This window comes from Azolla caroliniana, unplaced genomic scaffold (genome assembly GCF_043228905.1).
Source record: "Azolla caroliniana isolate FFs.n. ecotype wild unplaced genomic scaffold, voAzoCaro1.0.p SCAF_13, whole genome shotgun sequence".
Taxonomy (NCBI): Eukaryota; Viridiplantae; Streptophyta; class Polypodiopsida; order Salviniales; family Salviniaceae; genus Azolla; species Azolla caroliniana.
In genome coordinates, this window is record NW_028230448.1 from 13,878,696 (window position 1) to 13,903,840 (window position 25,145).

Consider the following 25,145-nt stretch of genomic DNA (forward strand, 5'->3'; position numbering starts at 1 on the left):
AGATTGTCGGGCTATTGGTGATAGATGCTGTCAGAGCCGGTCTATCAGAAGCTCACACACTTTTTTAGATAAAGATTTGACAACGTAAATCGGACGGCCGCGATTCCCTCCCTAGAGGTTTCACTATGATTTGGTAGCAAATAGACACGAGCCATCTACATATAGACACCATCCATGTACATGTATATATATTGTGTATATATATATGTATATACATATGTATCATGTATGTATATATATACATATACATTTGCATATGTATGTATTACATACTTACTTACCTCACTCACCACCTTCTTTTTCCAGGGTTAAGCCATGGCATCTTCTGTACAGTCTTTGCCTGTGAGGCAACATAAAGCTCGAATCGTCGACAAGGTTCAGCTCAATCGTGTCACGCTCATCATCGCAGAGACTGGAACTGGTATGTTCCTTTCTTTACTATTGCCTCTCTCTGTGTACTCTTTTTACCTATCCATTTTTGTTTCTTTATAAGTTATATCTTTTTGCTTAGTTTTTCAACTTTGGGGGAAGGCTGTTTTGATTTATTTGTGATCAGAAGTTTTCTCATGGATTCTCCTTGTTCCCAAGATACAAAACTGTAATACTTTACATTTGTAGAATTTAAATCTGAATTTATATCTCTACAAGGCATAGTGTTGAGTTCCTTTTTAGATTTTTTTTAATATGAAATGTTGATTAGGAATATCTCAATCTTTGATAAAGTCTAGTGAAAGAACAATGGGAACTTAATGAAGTCTATATCTTTGACATGAGATGAGCTACATGATTGATTTTTTTTTGTTTACTTTTGATAATACTATGGCGTCCATTTTTGACACTATATGAGCTCATTGCATTGATCACGTGTGAGAACATTTTAACAAGGTGAAAAAAGTATTATTATACGTTTTTTTTAATATGAAATGTTGATTAGGAATATCTCAATCTTTGATAAAGTCTAGTGAAAGAACAATGGGAACTTAATGAAGTCTATATCTTTGACATGAGATGAGCTACATGATTGATTTTTTTTTTGTTTACTTTTGATAATACTATGGCGTCCATTTTTGACACTATATGAGCTCATTGCATTGATCACGTGTGAGAACATTTTAACAAGGTGAAAAAAGTATTATTATACGTTTTTTTTTAATATGAAATGTTGATTAGGAATATCTCAATCTTTGATAAAGTCTAGTGAAAGAACAATGGGAACTTAATGAAGTCTATATCTTTGACATGAGATGAGCTACATGATTGATTTTTTTTTGTTTACTTTTGATAATACTATGGCGTCCATTTTTGACACTATAAGCTCATTGAATTGATCATGTGTGAGAACATTTTAACAAGGTGAAAAAAGTATTATTATACGTTTTATTATGCAGGAATACCTAAGTTTTTGGATTTTCAATGGGAGAAGGAGGTTTTTGACCAAGAAATCACATTTTTCAAAATGATATCTGATGAGAAGCTAAGGCATAGAGAAAACATGATCTCTATCATTGACACAATATGGCTTGGTTCCATCCAGCTTTATGTGTGACTTTTGGAAAAGTTAGAGGAAAAACTGCATGAAGAAATGTAGGATGAAGGGGATATCTTAAAGCTTCCATTCATTAATATAAAGACATTACCAATTCATTAAGTGAATGGGCCAGACATAGCTTGCATTCAAGATACCATAAAGTTAGACCTTAGAAGCATTTGTAAGAGTGAAAGATAAGGAGGAAACCTTTGTATAGCAAACAATATTTTGCAAAACTGCTCTCTTAATGAATTATTTAGGGGCAGAAAGAACGAACAAAAGAGATATATTAATGTCTTTTAAGAGACTAAACTGGCCAATAAGAACAAACAAGAGATTACATCTTAAGTGTTGTCTCGTCTTTGAGAACAACAAATCAAAATAAAATAAATACTACTATAAAAGTAAATAAGATAAAAAGAGACTAAGGAATCTGGTTTTCAGCACATTATTTAGATTCTCAAGTTAGATATATTATAACTTTTGTCTTTGAAAGATCTCTAGCATAGATCGATCCAGAATGGAGAGGTTCTGAAGCGAGAGAAGCACCTTTGATGATGGGAGGTAATGGCCTTTATCTGTTTATGACAAGGGTGATGAGGTTGTGGTCCATGGGGCCGAGGCTTACATGCACGACAAATTGCTATTGCCCGATCTATTGTAACCCCTTTGTTATGTCTTGGTTGGGAGCCCATTTGTGTAGCCCTTGATGGACTTGTAGCATTAGTCGGTGTGATGGGGCTAAAGAAAGTTGTGATTGTTCTTTGTGGATGAGCTTGTGTGGCTGTACTATGTCCTTCAACAACTTCTCCCTATGTCTCTTGAGTTCTAGCAAGAGAAGTCCTAGGCACCGTTGGTCCTCATATTCCATTACCGTATATTCTATAAATGTAGTTAAAGCCAATCTGCGTATTCTTTGCACCTCTAGAATCATGAGCAGCAATGCTCAACTTTTGTGTCACATTGTGGAAATGTGTTTCAAGTTCAAACAAAAGTTCAAAATATTAAAGAAGAGGTATTCATCACATTTATGTTTATGGCATTGTATTTTACTGCAAAGTCTTTGGGGAGATGACAAATTTTCTCTATGCATGCATTAAAATTGAGCCTTTTCTGGTTTTCAGAATTACATGAGAGATTCTTGGGATATGGGATTATAAGTTAGGCTTCAGATTTGCTGTAAAGTTTATTTTCAAATTAAATATGAATAATAGTTCATGTAGTAGTGTTGGTGCACTCTATTTTGTTTTGATCATATTAAAAGTGAAAATATTCTGTGTTCCATTGTCCTTGAAGCATTAATAATGGTGAAAAGAAATATGATTCCAAAAGATTGTATCTTTCTTGCAAAAAGTTTATGATTTACAGACAATCTAGGTGTAAGTATAAACTTCAAAAAAATGCTGGAAGATACACAACATTTGAACTTTATTATGTATAGTGCTTTACCAATAGTTAATAAATAAGGTTATGTGCTGCATCTGAAACATAATTCAAAGCATAGTGAAGGGGAATGTTTGAAGGTACACTCATCTAATATGGTAATTTAATTTTACGTGTTCTAGTCCTATCATAATCTCTTGTTTATTCCATCACACGTTGCTTAATGTTTAAAACTTGTGCAGGGAAGAGTTCTCAAGTACCACAAATGCTTTTTGAGGAGGGGTTTGAACCTCTGTTGTGCACTCAGCCGAGAAGACTTGCAGTTGTTGCCATTGCAAAGGCTGTTGCCAGAGAAAGAGAATGCCAACTTGGGGATGAAGTTGGGTTCCATATTGGACAAGAGAAAGTTACTTCAGCTCAGTAAGAATTCACTTTCCTGTAATATTGTTATAAAAGTCCAACAAAAGAAACTTCCAGCCACAACCATGTGTCTATAGACATAATCTATTGTGTAGTGAAACTCACGTATAATCGCAAATATTTTTGAATCGTTTTATGGAGAACAAAATTTGAAAGTTTTCTTAATAGAAAGAAAGAAAGAAAGAAAGAAGAAAGCTTTACCAACATACTTTAAGAGGCCAAAATGGCATGTAAGACGAAGTCAAGAGATTATACCTTAAAATATTGTCTTGTCTTTGAGAAGAACAGTCCAAAATAAATATAGTTACTTATAGTGTACGAAAGAATCTAATTATCCTAACACTCAAGATTCTAAACTTCTATAGGCTGAAACTTATGCGTTCGGAAAATCTCCAACATGGTTTGCCCCAAGAGGGAGAGATCTATGAAGTGAGGGAAGCACCTCAGTGCTGGGTGGTAATGGCCTTCATTTTCAATGAGAAAGGGTAACAGGGCCGTGGTCAAGAAGATTGTGGTCTACGTGAATGATACACTGATGTGGGTGCGCATATATCTGGGTTTGAGTGGTCAACTAGGTTTTCATTGCATAACTTGCATATCTTCATATTTGGGTGATGATGCCATGATGCTACCTCAACATCTAACTTGTGTGAATGAGTTTGAAGAAGTGTTAAGGCTCTTTGAGAGCCAATTCTCATGGGGGTAGTGAAATGCAATTGGATATGTTCATAGCATGAGTGATGGAGCAAAAGAAACTTGTGATGGTTCTTTGCTGATGAGCTGTCGTGGTTGTGTTGTTGTCCAAATTCTCTCTATGTCTCTTGCATTCTAGCAAGAAGAATACCATGCACCTTTGGTCTTTGTATCTCATAACCTTACATGTTGGGGGAAAGCTTTGTTCGAAGAACCAGCAATGCATTTTCCTTTTATTTCATAAAATATAGTACACTGCAAAACAGTGTTCTCCAATTCCACCCCCAATGACACAATTGGCAGATCAGTTCTTCCATAGATTTGCGAATATATCTGCCCATCTCAATTTCTAACGTATGTGAAGAGGTCTTGAGCTACCCTATTCCATTGTGGGGTGCATGAGATGGCATATGTGCCTATCTTCAGTATCTTTGCTTATGGAGCTGCCAAATCTGTTGGATACTGATCATCGATTGGAATAATTCCTCAGTCACTATTGGGGTTGCTCCTATCTATGCCTGGATTATATCCTAGAGCATTGCTGCCTTGCACCTTATCATGTGCACAATCATTGAGACTGAAGGGTTCTCCAAATCTGTCCAGTGAAAGCCCAGTTCCCACCATTGATCTGACGGGATCTCATGTTAACTTTTGTACCATCAGTAGTAACTATAAGATCAATGAACAATCAATATAAATTGCCTGGTTTGTCAACCTAGCTTATCTTCTTTTGGTTAACTGTGAAGAATGTAAATTTGCAGGTTGTAGTTGTAGAATAACATATTAATGTGTAGAATTGAAATCCAAACCTTGATGAAGTTTATATTTGACAGGTCGAAGATTGTATTTGAAACTACTGGTGTTCTTTTGGAGGAACTTCGAACTGAAGGTGCAAAGGTTTTATCAAAATATAAAGTAATTATCTTTGACGAGGTGCATGAAAGGTCAATAGAGTCAGATCTGGCCCTTACATGTATAAAACAATTTATGTTGAGGAATGGCAATATCAGGTACCCTACTAAATTACCAATCTTCACTCAAAACATGTTTAATGTCTCCAATTCTCTTAGAGGTGATGTCTAATGTTAAAGTTTGGCTTTCAAGATCTGCAAGTTGTGTTTGTTCCAGGTCCTAGAAACTCACTCGCAAGAACATGTCTTAAAAGTATTTTGTACGGACAAGTTTTGTTGAGAAACATAGATAAAACTAAAGTGATGGTGTTTAACACCACTTGAACATGGGTAACAAGATCAGAAATAGAATTCTTCGTGGGAGAGGAAAAGGTGGCATACACATGCTCCTACACATACCTAAGAGTAACATTTACAGGTCCTAGGCTGTTCTTACGTGAGGTTGTTTGTGCTTGGCTTTCTTGTGGATATGCAGCTCTTGGTGGTCTTTAAAGACAATGTGCACATTGGTAGTTCCAAGAGCCATGAACTAAACTGTGGCTATTTCATACACTTGTGACACCAACTCTTCTCTATGGAGTAGAAACTTGGGGACCAAGTCTTAAAAATGCAAATAATTGGAAAGATATAGAAACCTTTACTCTCAATGATTGACAACATGATAAGGAGCAAAGCTCCATGATATAATCCAGGTAGAGATGGGTGCAACCCCTATAATCATTGAGACATTATTCCAATCAGTGACCTGTATCCAACGACTTTGGGACCTCCCTGAAGGAAGGCACTCAAGGTTGACACTTATGTCATTGAATAAACTTCCTAAACATGGATACGTTCACTGTTGGTATAGGGAAATGTGACAATGGTTCGAGTCACATGGTTTTAGCATAAGTGTACAACCCCTGTTCAAATATACCTTGGATTGTCCCCATATAAACATGACCAAAGTGGAAAAGAATAAAGTGTTTCAAACTGATATTACTAACTTGGAAAACAAGATAATATGGATGAGCCCTAGTAGGAAGACGGTTCACTATAAGACACTTTTTACACACATCGGAGGATGGATTTATCATTAGACCATCTTGTATGGACATACATCTATCCTATGAGTGGCACAATTTGATAGGGTGCTTGCGAAATTCATCACATCAATTAGAGATTGAGCTAGGTAGATATGCACGAATACCTCGACAAGAAATTTTTTGCCAATTATGTCATTAGGGAGTGGAAATTAAAGAACACTATGTTTGTCACTGTAGTAATTTTTTATGAAGTAAGAGGGAGATACTATTGCTTCTTTAAACAAAGCTTTGGCCCACTATGCACGATAATGGAATATGACGACTATGATGCTTAGGGCTTTTCTTGCTAGAACCCAAGAGACAGGGACAAGTTGTTGAAGGACAACATGACAGCCACACAAGCTCATCAACAAAAAACAATCACAACCTTTTTTATCCCCATAACTGCTACTCATTCTACAAGTCAATCAAGGCTACACAAATGGGCTCTCGACCAGGACATAACAAAGGGGTTACAATAGATCTGGCGATAGCAATTTGTCGTGCACGTAGGCCTCGGCCCCATGGACCACAATCTTCCTTGACAGATAAAAGGCCATTTCTCCCACCATCACAGGTGCTTCCTTGCCTTTGGAGACCTCTCCATTGTGGATTGCCTATGCTAGAGATCTGTTAAAGGAAAAAATTACGATATATTTGAATTGAGAATCTTTCATTTACCGATTAGAACATTTGTTAGTTTCTTTTTATCTTATTTACTTAGTAACATTTAAGTATTTAGATTTGTTGTTATCAAATACGAACAAGACAAAAGATTTAATCTCTTGTTTGGTCTTATAGACCATTTTGGCCTCTTAGAAGATGTTAATATATCTTTCTTTCTTTCTTCAAGTTTTGTCACTCTCCAGGTCTGTTGAGCTGTTAATATTATAATATGCTCATTAGTTAACAAAGTCGTGAATATTTTTAGTTTATGCAAAAAATTTAGGCCATAATGAAATGAAGCTTTGTTTTTTCTCAATGAACTAAACTTATCAAACATTATTTTGTCGAAATACTAGATTGCTTTTCAAATAATTATAACTTACCTCCCTTTCTTGATTGGATAGAAAAACGAATCTATTAATAATAATTTTTATAACTCTTTTGCTTACTATTCAATTAAATCTTTCTTTGATTCTTTTTTATTTATTAGTGATAACAAGTTTACAATGAAGTTTGGTTATTCAACTAGTAATTGAATACTCTTTTCTCCCCATCTGGGTTTTTTACAGTTACTCTTATGAAACTTCATAGTGCCAAAGACATTATTATGTCCCATGTTTTAAGAGAAATATTTTTCTACCAGTTCAGAATTGAACCACATAACAAGTTTGATGAAAGTAACCAGATTCTACTAATAAGAATGTTCAAAAAGGGATTTCTAGACAGTTCTAGAAGATATGTTCACTATAGAGCACTCTTTTTATACCCACAAAATGGATTGATCATAACACTGTTTCATATGGATACACATCTGTCTCATGTGCTCTGTAGTGTGATGGGGCATCTCAAGATCTCTTCACATCAGTTAGAGATAAGAGATATCCAGACATTTATACAATGTCTGGAAGAATGGATTTGCCATTTGTGTTATTAGGGGTTGAATCCAAAGAACACTATGTTTGCCGGTGTTGTTTTTATGAGACAAGATGCTCTTCAAACAAGTCTTTGGCCCACTAAGAATAGATTACAAAGACCAACAATGCTCTGGATTGTTCTTCCTAGAACTCAAGAGACATAGAGAGAAGTTGTTGGACAACAATGCAACCACTACAAGTCATCATCAAAGAAACATCACAACTTTCTTTAGCTCCATCATACTTCATGCTACAAGTCAATCAAGGGTTACACAAGTAAAGGATTACAATGGCCCTTATCAACAGGTGAAGGCCATTATCACCCAACACCGAAGGTGCTTCCTGCGCTTCTGAAATATGCCTATATTGGGTCTGCCTATGTTTAGTGATCGTTTGGAGGCAGAAGTTGCAGTCTATCTACGTTTAGAAACTTTCATGTTTAGCTAAGTAGATTCTTTAGTTATATTTTAAACATGTAGTACTGTGTTTGGTCTCATAGGCCATTTTGACCTCTTAAAGGTGTTAATTTATCTTTCACACCATTCAAATATGATTATTCCAATTTCAAAGTGCAATTGTGTTAAATCAATGTAAGTGCCAAAACTTAAAAAAGATCCACATAATGCATCATAAAAACCATGGTAGTAGATGTATTCCCAACTATGTAGTTGGGTGACAAATAAGGCCATCACCAGACTATTCAAACCATGTGTAGTTTGCGAAAGAAGAGTAAAGCAGTAAAGCCTCGTCTTGGGATCTAATGTAAAGTTTAGGAAGAACCAGGGCTTGGATATTCATAGATGCCGTCTCAATGTATGGTATATCTGTGCTGGGTGGAACCACTGGATTTGTGGATTGGCATATGGGCACAAGGATTCGAGATGTCTCAAGGAAGACTAAGAGTTGTTGAAGCAAAACACATGTAGAAGAACAAAAACACTTATCCACAAGGATTTGATTTTTTGACCTTCAGATTATCAAGAAAATCAAGACAAGATAAGAAGCAGTAGATAAGGCTAACATACTTTTTTAATTAGAAAATAGTGATGGTTAAAAAGTAGCAATTTGATCATATTTGGGTAGAGTTTTTAGATAGATTGGGCATATGTAATATGGAGTTAAAAATATCATTTCTATTTGGTTATATGAGGATATGTTGATGTTTTATGTCAGGTTGGTCTTGATGTCTGCAACGTTTGATTGTGATCTTTACAAGAACTATTTCAAGGATCTCGAAAGAGGGGAGAGGGTTGAAGTGATACCCATTCTGAATTCAGGAGCAAACAGGAATTCTATTCAGTTCAAATGTGAACTTAATTACCTTGAAGAAGTATGTATTATGTACTTTTTCTCTCATGTGAGATGGTGTGTATGTCATATCTTTTAAAATTTATACTCAAAACATCTTTAAAATTCTAGTGCATCCGGTACAGGTGAAAGACCTATTGAATATTTCTGAAACTGATCATTCGACTTCAAATCTATCTTTGCCATCATTTGAAGAAGAGAATACATTAGGGCAGACCATTCAACAGACAATAACAGATTTAATCACATATCTTCATGGAAAAGAGGATGATCACAGAAAGAACATACTTGTCTTTCTTCCAACATACAAAGCTCTTGAGCAGCAGTGGTCTCTTTTGAATAATAAAGGACTCGATGTTAGGGTTTTTGTTTTGCATAGTAGCATTGACATGGATCATTCTATACGGGCAATGGAGGTTTCACTTCCAGTCAGGAAGGTAACGAGCAATATCACTTCTATTCATTTTTCTAGTTCAAAAAGCAAATCTAAATGGAAGGTGGGAATAAGAAAAGGAAAATTGTCAACATTAAGTAGAAGCCTGTTCTTGCTATCACCACCTTTACATATTAGTGTGGATTTGGTAGTATGCTTTCTAAACAGGTTTCCCAAAGCACCGGCCGTTTAATGACCTTTCTTTGGGAGACATGTTGCAAGTTTGATGGTGAAGACTCAAGAATGCCAAATGCCTATGATCGATTTGTAGAAAACAACTTAATGTTATACCTGGAGAAAATTTCTTTCTTGGATTTACAAGAATGCAAAACTACTATGATCGATCTTTAGAAAGAAACTTAATGTTATACCCAGGAGAAAGATTCCTTTCTTGGATTTAATCCCCTAATGCAACAAGGAATAATTGCATATTTGTATTCCATCTAATCAGTAATTTAAAGCAATGTCATATGGGTTCAACTTTCTGTTTGTCACTTTTCTGGTATGTCCCAAGTTAAATGCAGTTAAATAAGACCAATTCTAGACATATAACTGAGGGATGAATCAAAATGTTGGAAAGAATGATGTATTTTTGGTGCAAGTATTTTAGATGCGTTATAATTGTAGTGAAATGTGTTATAATTGTAGTGAAATGTGTCGCATGAGCTTATGCAGTAAGTATATTTCTGACCTTGAGACAATTAAGCAAGTTTCTTTAGCAATATATGAATAAAAATATCCAAATTCCTTCTCATTTCTGCAATTTTTAGATCATACTGGCAACTAATGTGGCGGAGTCATCAGTTACCATACCTGGCATTTCTTATGTGATTGATTCTTGTCGCTCCCTGGAAATATTCTGGGACAATGAGAGACGAAAACAAATTCCAAGGCTAGTTTGGATTTCCAAGTCTCAGGTATTGGTATTATGACACTACATATCCATCTTGTATACTTAATGCCTTATTGCTATATAGTATGTCACTACCATTCATCCTGTATACTTATGGTTGTCAGGCTGATCAGCGCAAAGGAAGGACGGGGCGTACCTGTGATGGTCAAGTATTCCGTTTGGTTCCAAAGGATGTTTTTTATTCTTTTTATGAGTTTGAAAGCCCTGCCATTCAGCTTTTGTCATTAAGGGAACAGGTTTTATCCATAACCTGTGCAGAATCGAAGGCCATTAATGACCCTACAGGTAAATATCATGTGGCAGAAAACAGTTCATCTTTTATGCCAGTTGTTTAATTCCTTTGCAAGCGATAAGTATAAGAGAAATCTGCATCAGCGTTTCTTAGTGTCCAAAATGGCCGCTAAGAGCAAACGAATGCTATGTTATGAAAACATACTAATGTTTTTTCTGACGTTTTTTACCTTAAAATTTTTTTTACCCTATAGTAAATAATGATTACAAAAGTATGGTATTTACCATACTTCCAAGGGTTAAATGATCGAAACATACTCGAATGTGAATGCACGTATGGTACGTACGGTTCATACTATGGTCTCGTCTATGAGAAGAGGGAATAAGGATATTCTTACACTCCTTAAATTCTACCTAAAATTTGTGTACATGTTTATAATTAGAGTAATTTATGCCCGAATTTCAGTGAAACGGAAATGGAAAATATGCATAATAGGCTGGTCGAGGGTGGAGATTTCTTAAGATTGAGGAAATTAACTATTATCTCAAGAGATGATGTCCTTGATTTGGCGACAGAAAGGGTGCCAGGTCGTGTTTTCATGCCTGGCATAATACCTTTGCGTTGCTTGATCTCTAGTAACAACAGCCCCAGACATATTTGATCTTCATATTTTGTAGTGGTCCAAAGCCTCCTTCAAAGAGTCAGTGATATCTTCCCCTTGTCACAAACATGGCTCTTGTGATTCCATCTCCTGGGAAAGAAGTAGCAGATCCAATCATTTCCTAGAAAAAAGGGTTTATTTTTCTTTACAAAAGAGTTCTGATTCCTGGGAAAGCTGTATAGACTTCTCAATTAAAATGCATGTGTGACAATTGAGCCCACCTCTCCATGTTCTCTCTCAGCATGACTGTGTTTCACACGATTGTTTCCTCAGGAAAGTCATTGAAATAGTGACAGAAATTGCTGTTTTGTGGCGAAAGTCTCAGCACAGCAAGCAGCGTTTAATTTTTTTCAATCCTCATGTATGAAGCTGTGATGGCGCCTATGATTTCTTTTATTATGCTGTTTTCATTAGTTAGACTAATTTTACTAGCTTAGAATATGGAATACATTTGTTGCAAGTCATATGGAGTTCTGATTTTCGTATTTATGTTTTCATTTTCTGATGTTTTTGCAGCCTTCTTTTCCAAAGTTATGAATCCACCTGAAGATCTTACTATTGTAAATGCCTTAGATACTTTAAAAGGTGCTCTAGCTCTGGAGGAATCTCCCCAAAGAGGAAAATATTATCCAACGATTTATGGAAGGCTACTTGCAAGCCTTCCGTTGTCACTAGAATCTTCTATTTTGGTAGTTAGAGGTGGGCAGTTAGGTTTTTTGAAAGAGACTGCAGTTCTTGGTGCTATGATAGATTTGAATCCTCTGCCTATTGTCAATCCTTTTGGTCATGAACTGCAGGTAAGTTTATCTTTTCTCTGTTTGCACTGTTGATTAAATTTGATCATGTACTTACAGACCTGAATTCTTGCAGTATCGGGCTTATTTGGAGAAATATTACCAGAGAGAATCGTCGTATGGAGAAACTGAAATCTTCTCTCGTGTATCTGTATTACTTGCAAATTTGCATGCGTATGAATTTTGGCAGTGCACATGGAAGGTGTTATTCTTGCTCTCATTTGGAACAATTTATTCATGTTGATCACACATATTATGTTGGCATGGGTTAACTAAGAAGTCAGTCAACTTCCTAGATATGATTAGCCACACTTTTACGAGAACAAATGATAAGCCAGTTGGCTAATGAAGGCCGGATGCTGGATAAAATGAAAACTTAATTAATTTCTTGGGGCAGCTTATGCGAATCTGAGCAGATGGACAGAGGCCTTTCAGGAAATGGTCAATGAAAAGGGCAATTCTAGCTTGGGGCATGAAGCAGAAGGAATTTCTTGTGGATAGGATTGAAACAAGAAGAGGGTAATTGTGTGGGTGATGGTGGGAGTGATAGGAAAATCAGCATGTCTAAGAATCTATTATGAGTTATGAGGTAAATGGTTAGCTAAGCAATGATTATGTTTTCTTTATGTGTTTATAAAGTGCATAAGTTATTGTAATGTTTGAGAAATGTCATTTTGCCACATAAGTAATGTTCTTGCGGCAATGCGTTTCTGGTGTTTCACAAGCAAACATCCTTGAGAGGAGTGATTCTAGCTGGATTCCTTGCTATTCATCATGGGTTTTGCTTATGCCAGCCTGGACCATGATATGAATGGGCATATCGTCGTAAGATCAAACCCAACATCACACAACATTGGAGATGCCCTTTGTCCCACTTACCTTTCCATATTGGATCTCTCCATGAGGGTTATTGGTTACTCATGATTAGAAAGACATTTTCTTTCGCTACATGCATTGACCAGACAACATAACGAGTATAATCCTCATTAGAACTCATGGGCTATTATGATTCTCTAGAGATGTTAACATATCTTGTTTAATCTGATGTGATGATATATACATGCAGTGAGTTGGTCTATTTTTAAAAGGACTACTAGTGTGCCTTTTTATACAGGATAAGAAACGTTTGGAGAGGCTTATTCAATATGCATCAGGCTCAGAAACTGTAAGCAAGGAAGAGCTGCATCTTCAAGAAGCAAGTGAGCGGCTATGGTGTGCTCAACATCATTTGTCACTTACTGGATTGCAATCAATAGAAGAAACAAGTAAGGAATGAAAACTGCAGCTGTATGTTCATATATGTTTACTTCCAATGCTGATACATTCAATGCATTTTTCATCATTCTTACTATCTGTTTTTCTCTCTCCCAGGTTTATCTGTAATAGATAAAATGCACATATATAGACCAAAGTTTCTATGTAATCCACAAAGTCCTCCATCATACTATAGTGCCTATGACTTTCAGCATTTATGTGACTTTTACCCTGAGGATAGCCTCCTGAGAAACTTCATTTTACTTGAGCATGAGGCCGTTCAAGATTTTAAAATATGTGATGGATGTGAATTTGTAACTGCTGGACAGTTTCATTGCTTCAAAGATATAGAAATGCTAAGAAAGCTGATTGGACAGGTAAATCGTTGATCAAATCTGGCATTATAATTTTCCTGAAGTTATTGCAAGCTACAACAGCTTTCATTATTTAATCTATAATGTATTTTTCAGTTGCAGGACATTCTGGAGGAAACAGACTCTGTTCAGGATGAGTCACTGAGTGAACCTACCTTGCGTTGCAGATTTTTTACAAGAGGAGTTTGCAACAAGGGTTCTCTGTGCCAATTTTCGCATGACTTGACAGCTAACCGGTCTATATGCAAGTATTTCATGTCAGAAACGGTAAAGAGCACTTTACCTAATTCACTCTGTTTAAAGATGAATGTCTGTACAAGAAACGGTTTTAGATTTACAGTTTGTGATGAATGTCTAGGGTTGTCGATATGGAGAAATGTGTGAATTCCGCCATATCGGTAGTACTCAACTCCCCTCGATTCAATGTTTTCCTATTGAATTTGAAGAGTTTCCAGAAAAAGACAGCTTCTTCAAATTGTTACCTCCATGTCAGCAGGAAAGTATTTTGATATATGGAGAAAAAGATTTCTATTTTACACGGAGGTTGTCAGAGCATTATAAACCCCAAAAAATAGTTGCTTTGTCAATGGATAGAAAAGAATCCATTGATGAAGGACGAACTGATATATGGGACCGTGTGAATCAGCTTGTAGATAGTGGTGTGAAGATTATATGGGACATGGAAAAGTGGCCCTTATCAACAGGGAATTCTGCTGTTGTCCCTTGGAATGAGATAGCTTATGTTGTGTGGACAGTTAGAAGAGAGAAGGAAGAAATATTCTCAAAGAAGCTCGTGGATTTCTTTACTTCTCTTAGTGTCACGTTGCTCTCACAAGGTCTTGCAGACATAACATTACTTTTGACAATGTATACTGATCAATATTCAAAATGGCAGGTTTGTCTTCTCCATTTTTCCATTGCAATTGTTTTTCTTGTACTTCTTTTTCAAATGTTCTTCCCCTTTTAGGTTGAAAGAGTGGCAAGGGACTGTTTTTTCTTCTTAACCAAGTCCGTACCATTTGATATACCTACATTTGGGGTGTATAAGCATGCTGGCGTGTTTGCATTTGGAGAGTCGAAGCCCGTAACTTACATGTTTGAGCTTCTTCCACCTTCTGCATTGCTTCATGGAGACTGTTTTTGGCATCTACAACAAGCTCTTAAGTGACAGAAGTAACAACATACATTGATCTACAAACAGAAGAATCAATGGACACTTTTCTGAAGGTTTCAATCCCTTTAGAATCTGTTTTTGGCATCAACAACGAACTATCAATTAATGGATTAATAATCTACCTTAAACAAGAGGAATGTTTCAACGTTTCACTTACCTGAGCATATGAATTCAGTTGGAATCAACTAGACCTTGTGATATGTGTTCAAAGACAAACGACAACTTCAGTGTTTTGTGAGCTATCTCCAAATGTGCAAAATGCTTATATTGCAGTTGGTTAACAAAGATTTCTGTACTCACCTGGACAGCAACACGACTAGCAACGTTAGACCCAATGAAAAGGTGGATATCTGCATGGAAATTAAGTTACAACTTTTCATCATAGAAACAGGAACTCTAATGTCAGTTTGCTATGTTATCAGCTTTTCTTCATAGAAACAGCAACTCTAATGCCAGTTCGTTATATGGTCTAAAGCTCCAGACACCTATTGGCTTGTGATCGTTCCTATTATATATATAATAGTTGTATTCAAGCATGGAAAGATATTTGCAATTATGAAATCGTACAGTCTCATTTATTAGCTACAATATAACTCAGCATCATGCTTGTTCTCCTAATTTTGAAGGAACTTTTCCACTCTTTGTTACTTGGATTTCCCACTGACCAAATATAATCCTTGTCGGGAACCTAGTGTCTTACATGGTGTTGCTGGAATCTGGATTGAAAATCTCTAGAACTGAGAATGGTCTATAAACATAACTTCATGTTTTTTTGTTTTTGTTCCAAATATATGAATCTTGGTGGTGGTATATTTCATCCATTACAATGTTCCACATATTTGAATCTTGGTGATATGGTATATTTCATCCATAACAATTATCACACTAAATTGTGAAATGGCTTATAGTTTAAACATTTTGAGCCTTTATTGGCTTAATGGTTTTCGATTTAAATGGTTAAAAAAGTAAATTTTGAAATATTAAAAATTTTACAATTTTAAAAAATAAAATGTGTACTTCAAATTATGACCTAACCTGAAAACCAACAAAACCATGAAATTGCAGTTTTAATGGTTTAAAGGTTTGAAAGTCTCTAAAATTGTTTGGTTTGAGCTTGAATTTTTTGTATTGGTTCGGTTTAGTTCGATTTAAGTTTCAATTTTTTTAAAGGTTTCAGTTTTAAACAATTTGAGTTTGACACTCTTGAACTGAACACAACTGTTGCTGATTGTTAGATGTGCGTTCATTTCTCCAATCCATTTTCCATTTAAATGCATAATTTAAGCATTTGAAGGTCGCATCTACTTATACAAGTTATTCTTTAAATTATTCAATCTTTTGTTTTTGTGCTCGGAGATAAGTCGTGGTTTTGTTTTTGTTTTTTCTCAATGAAGATAATTATATAAAAAAACTTTGATTAAATTAAAGTTATGATCAAGATATATCCAACCTACCACCAATGTCCCATACCAATGGATATTAGGATGACTAGTACGTTGGAAAAGGTAACACAATCATTGAGATGAAAGCATAACCCCCATCAATTATGTCTTAAGACTTTAGTCTTTCGATGTCATGTGTTTTATGAGGGGAGCTAAACCTCATAATTATACTTCTTATTAAGCCCCTTTAATGGATGTCTTTTTTGAAAGACTCATTCCATTGGTTGTAAATATCATGATAGTGCACACACACATCATTCTCTTTCTAGCATTAGTGAACATACCCTTAACTTACATTTCGTAAATATTAATGGCTTACCTTTACCTACTTTATGTGTACATAACGTTGTCGCGTTGTTACGCACGTGCGTATAGAACGAGGCAGGACCACGGGGGACTTGGACCGAGGAATAACCGAACAGGAGTAGGAGCAAGAAAGACAACGGCTGTGCTTCCACACACACGCACGCAGATACACAGAAACCGCAATTGAATGAAACAATGGAAACGAGACAAATGCGTATATGTATGTATATATTTTGATGAAAAAGGGTTACAACCGGCAGGCCGGTGAGCAACAAAACTCCAACGCCTACGCACACGCACACAGAAGAGCAAGATGGAGGCTCTGCCGGAAGCACTTGGGCGTTCTGCGGAGCAGAGTTAGCCTCCTGAAAACCTGCACAGAGCAAATACAGAGCAAGACGGAGGAGAAGAGCTTGGTCCTAGTCCGACAACACTTCGTCCTCGACAAAAGCGATCCCCTCCACAATACCTCTCCCTCTCTTTTATAGCCCAAGGAGGGAGGATGTTACAACCCGTTACATCATCTTTATTCTCTGTCCTTTCGGACAGAGATACGCCTCGATTTCCTACCTATCAAATCCGTGCGACCTAGGATATTCACATCAGCTGACTTGTACCTAAATATGTACACTACAACAAAACTCGTGCCCACGTGTAAGGGCCGGTTCGCGCACATCATTCTCCGATTCCGCCTAGGGACGGTTTTCTCCACGACATCCGCCCCCACCTAACCGCGCATCCACCGGTATGTGCCAAAATAGACTCTTGCCGGAGAAAATCGGCCCGCGCTTACCCTTCGTCCTCTGGATTGCCATTCGCTCCGAACCGATCGTCCTCGCTATCCAAGTCTTCCGGGTCCGGTTCATCCTCGTGCCGCTTTTTGAACACTTTGATCCTTTTCCCGACCACCGGTACCGCCATCCTCGTCCCGTCGAGCTCCGTGAGATGGTAGGTCCCGTTGTCGTTGGCGCCTGCCACCACATAAGGCCCGAATCACCTCCTTGCGAACTTCCGCATTGCCTTGTGCTGGTTGTCGAGGATGTTGTCATATACTAGAACCCAGTCACCTTCCTCGATTTTCTTCGGCCGTAGTCGGTGGGTCCTGTCGAATCATTCTTTGTTCTTCACCCTTGCCGCCTGTAGCTTTTCCGCGACTCGTTCCACATCCTCCGATCTTTGCTCGAGCTGCTGGATCCGCGCCACTAACAGCTCCTCCCGGCTCATCTTGTCTTTCCAGTCCACCGTAGCCCATGAGGAGATCGTTCGCTCCATTGGCATGATCGGCTTCTGCCTGTACATCAACTCCGCCGGCATGAACCCGGTTACCGAACTGTGCGTAGTTCGGTCGGCCCACAACGCATAAGGTAATAGTCGCGGCCAATTTCTGACTTGGCCTCCACATGCCTGCACTAACACTTTGATGATCGGCCCGTGTCCGCGTTCCACCTTCCCGTTCGCCTCCGGATTGTACGCCGTGGTGAGCGAGAGTTTAACCCCTAGCCGGTCAAACAACTCTTCAGCCTCTTGTGTGTCCAGTTCTTTGCGGTCGGCTATGATCTTCCCTACGCACCCGTACCGGCATACCACCTCTTTGATAAGAAATCGGCACACGGTCGTGGTCGTTTTGTTCGTCAGTGCTTGGCCTTCCACCTGGTTTGTCAGGTCCTCTCGTGCCAGCACTAGGTATCGCATTTGCCCTACCCCCATCGGCATCATCACTAGATCTACCATCCATTTGAAGTGGATAGTCGGAGGGTAGGTCAAGTGAAGCTTGTCCCGATGTTGGACTATGGAGTGCATCTGACAACTTTCGCAAGTTGTCACGAACTGATGCACGTCCCGGTATAGTCCCGACCACCAGTACTTCCCCTTCAACTTCTCGAATGTGGCCCACGTCCCGCAGTGTCCAGCCCAGGGACTTTCGTGGTACGCTGCCAACAATTCCTCTTGTTTCTCTTTCTTTGCCACCACCTGGAGTGGAACGCTGTTTCTCTTCTTCGGGTGTTTCCAGATTCCCCTATCCCATAGGAAGAATCAGTGTTTTCTTTTGAATCCGGTTGGTCTCTTCCTTCGTCCACGCTGCGTCCGGTGTCATTGTCTTCAGGAACCCACCAATCTAGAGCAACTCCCCGTCGTACTTGCTCTCATCGAACTTGTTAAGCGCCAGAGTGCTCCCTTGCCTTGTCATGTTACGTAAGCCGTCTCGAAGAAGTCCACGCCGACTTCCTCGTCCTCTGAAACCATGTCGACTTCCTCGTCCTCGTCATTGAATCTCGCCCTCGAAAGCATGTCGGCCATGGCGTTGTCTTTTCCGGAAATGTGTCGAATTTCCGGATTCAGGGACTTGATGTACACTATCCACCTGAGCATTGCCAGGTCCGGCATCGCGCATCCGGATACCATACCGAGGATCGGCAGGCAGTCCGTCTCAATTATCACCTCCATCCTGATCAGGTAGTCTTTGTCGGCCTTGATCGCCGAAACGATACCCCAAAGTTCGCGTTTAACCTGGGCGTATCCTCGTTGTCGTTCACTGAGGACTTTCGTGCCAAACCGGATGGGGAGCCTCGTGCCATTTTCATCCTCCTGGCTAATCACCCATCCGATTCCGGTCGGACTCGTGTCTACGGTCACGTAAATTGGAATGTCTTTACTGTAGACCGCTTTCCGGAGTGCCGGTGCCGCAACGAGTGCTTCTTTCATTTTCCAGACTCTGAATGCTCCTCTCTCCACTCGAATTTACGCCATTTCTTCAGCAATCCATAGAGCGGCTCTGCGACGTGGGCGTAATGCGGGATCCAGATATGGTAGAACGCGCATGCTCCCAAGAATCTCTGGACTTCTATGACTGAATTGCAATCGCGCTTCATCGCGGAGATGGCCTCTACCTTGGCAGGCGACGGTTTTCGACCGAATGACCTGCATAGGTGTCCGACGACCATGATCTCCGATTGCCCGAAAGCGGATTTTTCCCCGGAGAAGGTGAGCCTCGCCCCCTCTAGTCTTCGCAACACCTTCTCACAGTCATCGACGTGGTCCGCCACAAATTTCCGGCATCCGTCCTGTCTGATTGTCTCGTCCTTATCCTCCACCGGGCATCCTTTGATCGAGATGTCGTCTAAGAATGGCATGGTGATGTCCAGGATACAATCCCTTAGCACTTTGTTCATTGCGTTCACCATGTGGGCTACCGAGTTCGTCCCTCCTTGCGGAAGGGTACACATCCGTACTAGGCCGAGAGGAGCCCGCATCGTCGTAATGTCCCTGCTCTCCACGACTAGCTGGAACTGGTCGTATCCCGAGTATAGATCACCGACCGAGTAAATTGACCTTCTGGCGAAGGCCTCCGCGAACTCGTTTATGGTTAGTCGGATTCCTGCGTTCCGAATGGTCACCTTGTTGACCGGTTGCAGGTCCTGAATGAAGCGCATCAGGCCGTTCTTCTTGGGCACAGTAAACCACCAATTAGAATACGGAGCACTAGACGGTTCGAGGATGCCCATATCCACCTTTTGTTTCAGCAACTCCATCAGCTTCGGGATGTGAGTTTGGGTACTGGAATCGGTTTGAGGTTCCACGGTACATGCGGTACCGTCAAGATCACCATTGGTTCTACCATCGTCGAGTCTATGCACCCGATCTCCTCCGGCGAGAATGCGAAACCCAAGCATTCTCCGAAACCGGTCCTCTTCCGCCGGCAGTAGAAAGCCACCCCCCCACCGACCTTGAGCTCTCGTAGCGTTATGTCGGTGAACCGGTGTCCTATGCCGGCCGGATCTCGTAAACTCGGGTCCGACGTGACCCCTTTCATCTGTAACTCGCTGCCCTCCGGCAAGGGTGCCACAACTGGCCTCACCTTCCGGTCCACAGTCTTGTACTTCATATCCACTCGGGCCGTCCGATCCGACTCGAGTCCTCTACCGAAGTTGGCGATGACTTCGTACATCTTTTCCGAACTTACTGGAATCGTCCGGTCTTCACTAAGGCCCTCTCTGAACACCTCCTATAGCTTCCCCAAGGTGTCGTCGAAAAAGACCGCCTCCACGGCTCCGTTGATTTCCTCTCCGGGGCCGAGGACTCCGCATGCCCTGAGTCGCTCTTCTGCCCACTTCTTCTCCCGGCCAACGACGCCGGCTATTGTACAACCTCCGTTGTCGGAGAACCAAAACTTCCTACCTATGTTACTGATTCTTCTGCCTACCGTACATGTGTGGGGTTTTTCTAGAGTGTCCGGACTATCGCGTCCCCACGCCTTGATAGCCCTCTCTAAAAATCCCCTCGGCTTTCGGTGCCGAGGGTCTCTCGGTTCCGTTCATGGTTCGGTCGTACCGTCAGAAACTGGACGGAGTGATGCCCGTCTTGGCTCTTGACTCGTGCGTACGCCGAACCGTTGTCCAACACCTTCGTCTCCATTCGTGCCGCTGTGATGTACGGTTCCCCGAGTATCACTGGATGTAAGGATGTCTCCTGCACAAAGAAGTGTTGATCGATCTTGATATCACCGATTTTCACTCGTACATTCGGGCAGGCTCCGTGTAGCTCTTCCATGGTGCGCGTCATCGCTCGTATTTTCCACCCGTGCTTGGTGTTGATAGGCCATTAGCCCTTCTTGTAAAAGTCCATGGGCATCAAGTTGATTTCCGAACCGTGGTCTACCAACGCCACCACCGGCTCCTGGACATCTCTGATCTTAACGGGGGTCTCCGTAGTGGTTGTAGCCCAATGTAGCCTCGAATAGTGGCTTTCCGCCAACTTGTCTTCCAGGGCCATGTCTTCTAGGTGTGTCGTTCGCACCTCCACCGGCTTCTCCGGCTCCGGCTCCGGCTCTGTCGAAAGCCTTTTCCGCTTAACCAAGTCTACGATGGAGTCGTGGAATTCCTTCTTGGTGATCCCGAGCACCTCCCTCAGTGACAACTCCACTTTGCTATTGAGGATCTGTTCCTCCAGGACCTTTTGTAGGTCCGTGGTTCTTTTGATCTCTGTGCTCAACCGGTAACCGGCCCTCTTGGCCTTGTCTGGTGCGCCGGATGCACCGACATCATTCTGCTTTGGCCTGAACCGGGTCTCATACCGTTGTGAGGGTCCAGCCCCCCTGGTCTTTCCCGCGCGCTTGTCTTCCACCAGAACCTCGTAGTTCTGGCATGCGGCTTCCACGAAGCTCGTGTTCTCTTCGACCGGGTCACTCCACCCGGTTACCTCCTGAACCCATCTTTCCGCGCGGTCCGCTTCCTCTTTCCTCAATCATACGCCAGCGAGGCCATCTAGCATCAATGGCCAGAACCCGGAGTCCTTCGTCTTCCGGACTTCGTCGCTCCCGACCCAGATTCCTACCGACGCCGAGTAGTGGATAGTCTTCGCGTGGCGAGCCGCCGCTTCTTCCATCAGCCACTTCATTCCCCCTCGTCCGACGTTCAGTTCCAGGGCCGTCTTGGTTTCGCTAGCGTGTACTCGCCCGTTCCACAGGTACATCATGTTAGACCTTATTGCTTCGGCGAATTCCCCGCAGTTCTTCCGGGTGTGGCCGACCGCATCGCACCACAACCACCGATGCCCGGCCGGAGGCCTTCGGTCGTGGGCTTGTTTGCCGCCGTCCTTCCGTGCCTGTGCAATCTGGAGGTCCCTCACTATTTGAGTCAGCTCCTCTAGAGCCGCACCTCCGGACGAGCCCTTGACCACGCTGGTCGAAGTCGAGCCGGTCTCAAGCCAATCTTGGGTCTCCTCCCTTCATGCCAGTGGGGGTACCTTGAGCTTCCTTGCCGCAGCCCAGTCGGCCGTCGTCGGTCTCCAATAGGAGGCCCACTTGCTCCCGGTCCCTGAAGTCCACCGATTTAACGAACAATAGGACACGACTTGTGTCCAGTACGGTCCGGTTCAGCGCCGAAAGACGCGCGAAGCGTTCTTCAAACTCCCGGAGGAGCACCGACACGTTTCTCCCCTTTTCGTGGGTCTCCACCCATTCCATGAAGGCCCACTTTGATAGCCGAAGCGCGTCATCAAGCCCGTATTTCTCAAGGAGCCAACCTTCAAACTCTTCGTAGGTCCGGCTCTTAGCCCGTACCTCGAGCACCTCCGCGTGGATGCCCAACATCGCCACCCGAGGGAATCCGGCCAATCGCTTGTCCTCTGGAATGTCGCTCATCACCATTTCGGCTCGGTAGGCCTCCAAATAGCTCATGGCCTCCTTTCCACCGAACCAGCCTATCGTGTCGACGATCACTTCAATGGCCCTATCGAGGGCGCCTGTGCCTTCGCGCGCACTCATTATCCGATCCACAACTCCAACCATGGCTTTTGCAAGCTCCGATCCCCTCATCTTTCTATTCCTCTGCCGCCTTTCACGTCGGGTTCACGAAATATGTCGTGTTGTTACGCGCGTGCGTATAGATTGAGGCAGGACCACGAGGGTCTTGGACCGAGGAATAACCGAACAGAAGTTGGAGCAAGAAAGACAACGGCCGTGCTTCCACACACATGCACACAGATACACAAAAACCGCAACTGAATGAAACAACGGAAACGAGACGAACGCGTATATGTATGTATATATTCTGATGAAAAAGGGTTACAACCGGCAGGCCGGTGAGCAACAAAACTCCTACGCATACGCACACGCACACAGAAGAGCAAGATGGAGACTCTGCCGGAAGCACTCGAGCGTTTCGCGGAGCAGAGTTAGCCTCCTGAAATCCTGCACAAAGCAAATACAGAGCAAGACGAAGGAGAAGAGCTTGGTCCTAGTCTGACAACACTTCGTCCTCGACAAAAGCGATCCCCTCCACAATACCTCTCCCTCTCTTTTATAGCCCAAGGAGGGAGGATGTTACAACCCGTTACATCATCTTTATTCTCTGTCCTTTTAGACAAAGATACGCCTCGATTTCCTACCTGTCAAATCCGTGCGACCTAGAATATTCACATCAGCCGAACTGTACCTAAATATGTACACTACAACAGAACTTGTGCCCGCGTGTAAGGGCCGGTTCACCACATCATTCTCCGATTTCGCCTAGGGACGGTTTTCTCCACGACAACGCTTGTAGTTTCCATGGTTTTGATGGATGACTAAGGATAAATAGAATGAGTTGGTCCCCCTAGGTTGATGACATATCTCCTCTTATGAACATCTCTTAGGAATGTCAATGACAAGTGTGACTGTTTCTACTAGACTCACCAGAAATGACTAAATGCAACAACCATATCACACATACATTATAACGGAGGGGCTTTTGTCTTAGACTACTAACCCCTTGGTCGTGGCATTCTATCCATACCCTCAGGTCAACAATAATGTGCATATGCTATAGGGACTGCAACTCATGTCTATTCGCTACCAAATCAAAATGAGGCATAACGAGGGAATTGTGGCCACAAATTGTGTAGGCGTGTTTTTGAGGGCGTGTTCGATCTACACTATCCAAAAAGAGTGCGATTATAAAATGCACCTTTGGTAGCCCGACACTATAATTGTAGTATTCGAACCGACTTAGGGCAGCAATTCAACTCAAAGCAATAGCCCAACTGTTGAGCGGCAAGCTCAACTGGAGTCGGATTGGCTGGATAAGCCTGAGCCCGTGAGCGAGACGGATCGGTAAGGCGGTGAACAACCGAGCCGGTTAGCCATATGCAATCGGTAACTGGAAGCCTAGTATTAGTTTAGATTACTAGGTAGTTATAGTCTCGTAGTAAGTGTCAAATGCTCGTGTGAGCATTGAAGTACGCGGTACTTCTGTCAGTCCCACGAGGACTTGTATAAATAGTGCTACTGAGCACATTTGTATGTACAGAGTGAATATATTGTTTTGAATATAGCTTTTAAGTTCTGCTCTCTCTGTCTCTCCCGTGTACTCTGTGTATTCTCTGCTTTCTCTATTTCCTAATGCTTCCGCAAGTAATCGTTTACACGAACCGACTACGGGAAGTAGCCCTACAGACTCTACGCAAAAGCCCAACTTAGCTTGACATCAAAAGCTTCTAAATCCAAAAAATAAATATGACATCAAAATCTTCGAGTTTTAAATATATAAAATTTCCACATTCTAAAAGAAAAAGTCAGAGATCATTTCAAACATAATTCCAACTCAAATTTCATCTCATCATTAAGATTTGGTTACAAATAAAATTTAAGCCTCCAAAATTTAAGTTGCAAAAAAATCAAAAATATGTTTTGAACATAGTGGAAACTTCAAATTACACAAATTTCAAGCCACAAAAAGTTTCAAAGATCACAAGCTATCCAGTGTTGATTTTGAAGAGAAATGCGCGGAATATCGCTCGGCCACAACCGAGTAGTAAAACACTTCTATAAGAATCAAACACAGAAATGGGAAGTGGAGAGTACACAAGAAGAAGAATGACACAGGATGTTTACGTGGAAAACCCTAATAGGGAAAAATCACGGGAGCCCACAAAATCTGAACTATCACTATGAAGAGAAGGGGTACAATTAGAGACTCGGAGGCAACGACCTCGAGCTTTATTTCTTTGCACAGTGGCGGTTACAATAGAGTATTGCTCTCTCTCTCTCTCTCTCTCTCTCCCTCTCTCTCTGTACAACAGTTACAACAATATGACAACAACACAAACACACTCACACCCTCACACTAAAGTGATTGCCCTAAGTCATACTTATAGTTATATGAACTTAGGGCTATTTACAAATGTAGCCTCAATGGGCT

General features: G+C 41.1%; 1 protein-coding gene across 3 annotated transcripts; it reads left to right on the top strand.

The window, feature by feature from the left end:
* Positions 1 to 282: 282 nt before the first annotated feature.
* LOC147856221 (zinc finger (CCCH type) helicase family protein) lies at positions 283 to 15,333 on the top strand. 3 transcript variants are annotated; one of them, XM_087329426.1, is made up of 14 exons: positions 283 to 421; positions 3,154 to 3,331; positions 4,858 to 5,034; positions 8,753 to 8,909; positions 9,013 to 9,324; positions 10,091 to 10,237; positions 10,338 to 10,518; positions 11,643 to 11,923; positions 11,997 to 12,122; positions 13,035 to 13,185; positions 13,292 to 13,551; positions 13,645 to 13,815; positions 13,907 to 14,443; positions 14,516 to 15,333. In XM_087329426.1, exons 1-14 carry the CDS (start codon positions 316 to 318, stop codon positions 14,714 to 14,716), a joined length of 2,985 nt encoding a protein of 994 aa, XP_087185552.1. In that variant the 5' UTR covers positions 283 to 315; the 3' UTR covers positions 14,717 to 15,333. The 3 variants fall into 3 exon arrangements, with proteins under 3 accessions (XP_087185552.1, XP_087185553.1, XP_087185554.1); XM_087329427.1 differs by lacking the exon at positions 4,858 to 5,034; XM_087329428.1 differs by lacking the exons at positions 283 to 421; positions 3,154 to 3,331; positions 4,858 to 5,034 and having other exon boundaries at positions 8,827 to 8,944.
* Positions 15,334 to 25,145: the final 9,812 nt, after the last annotated feature.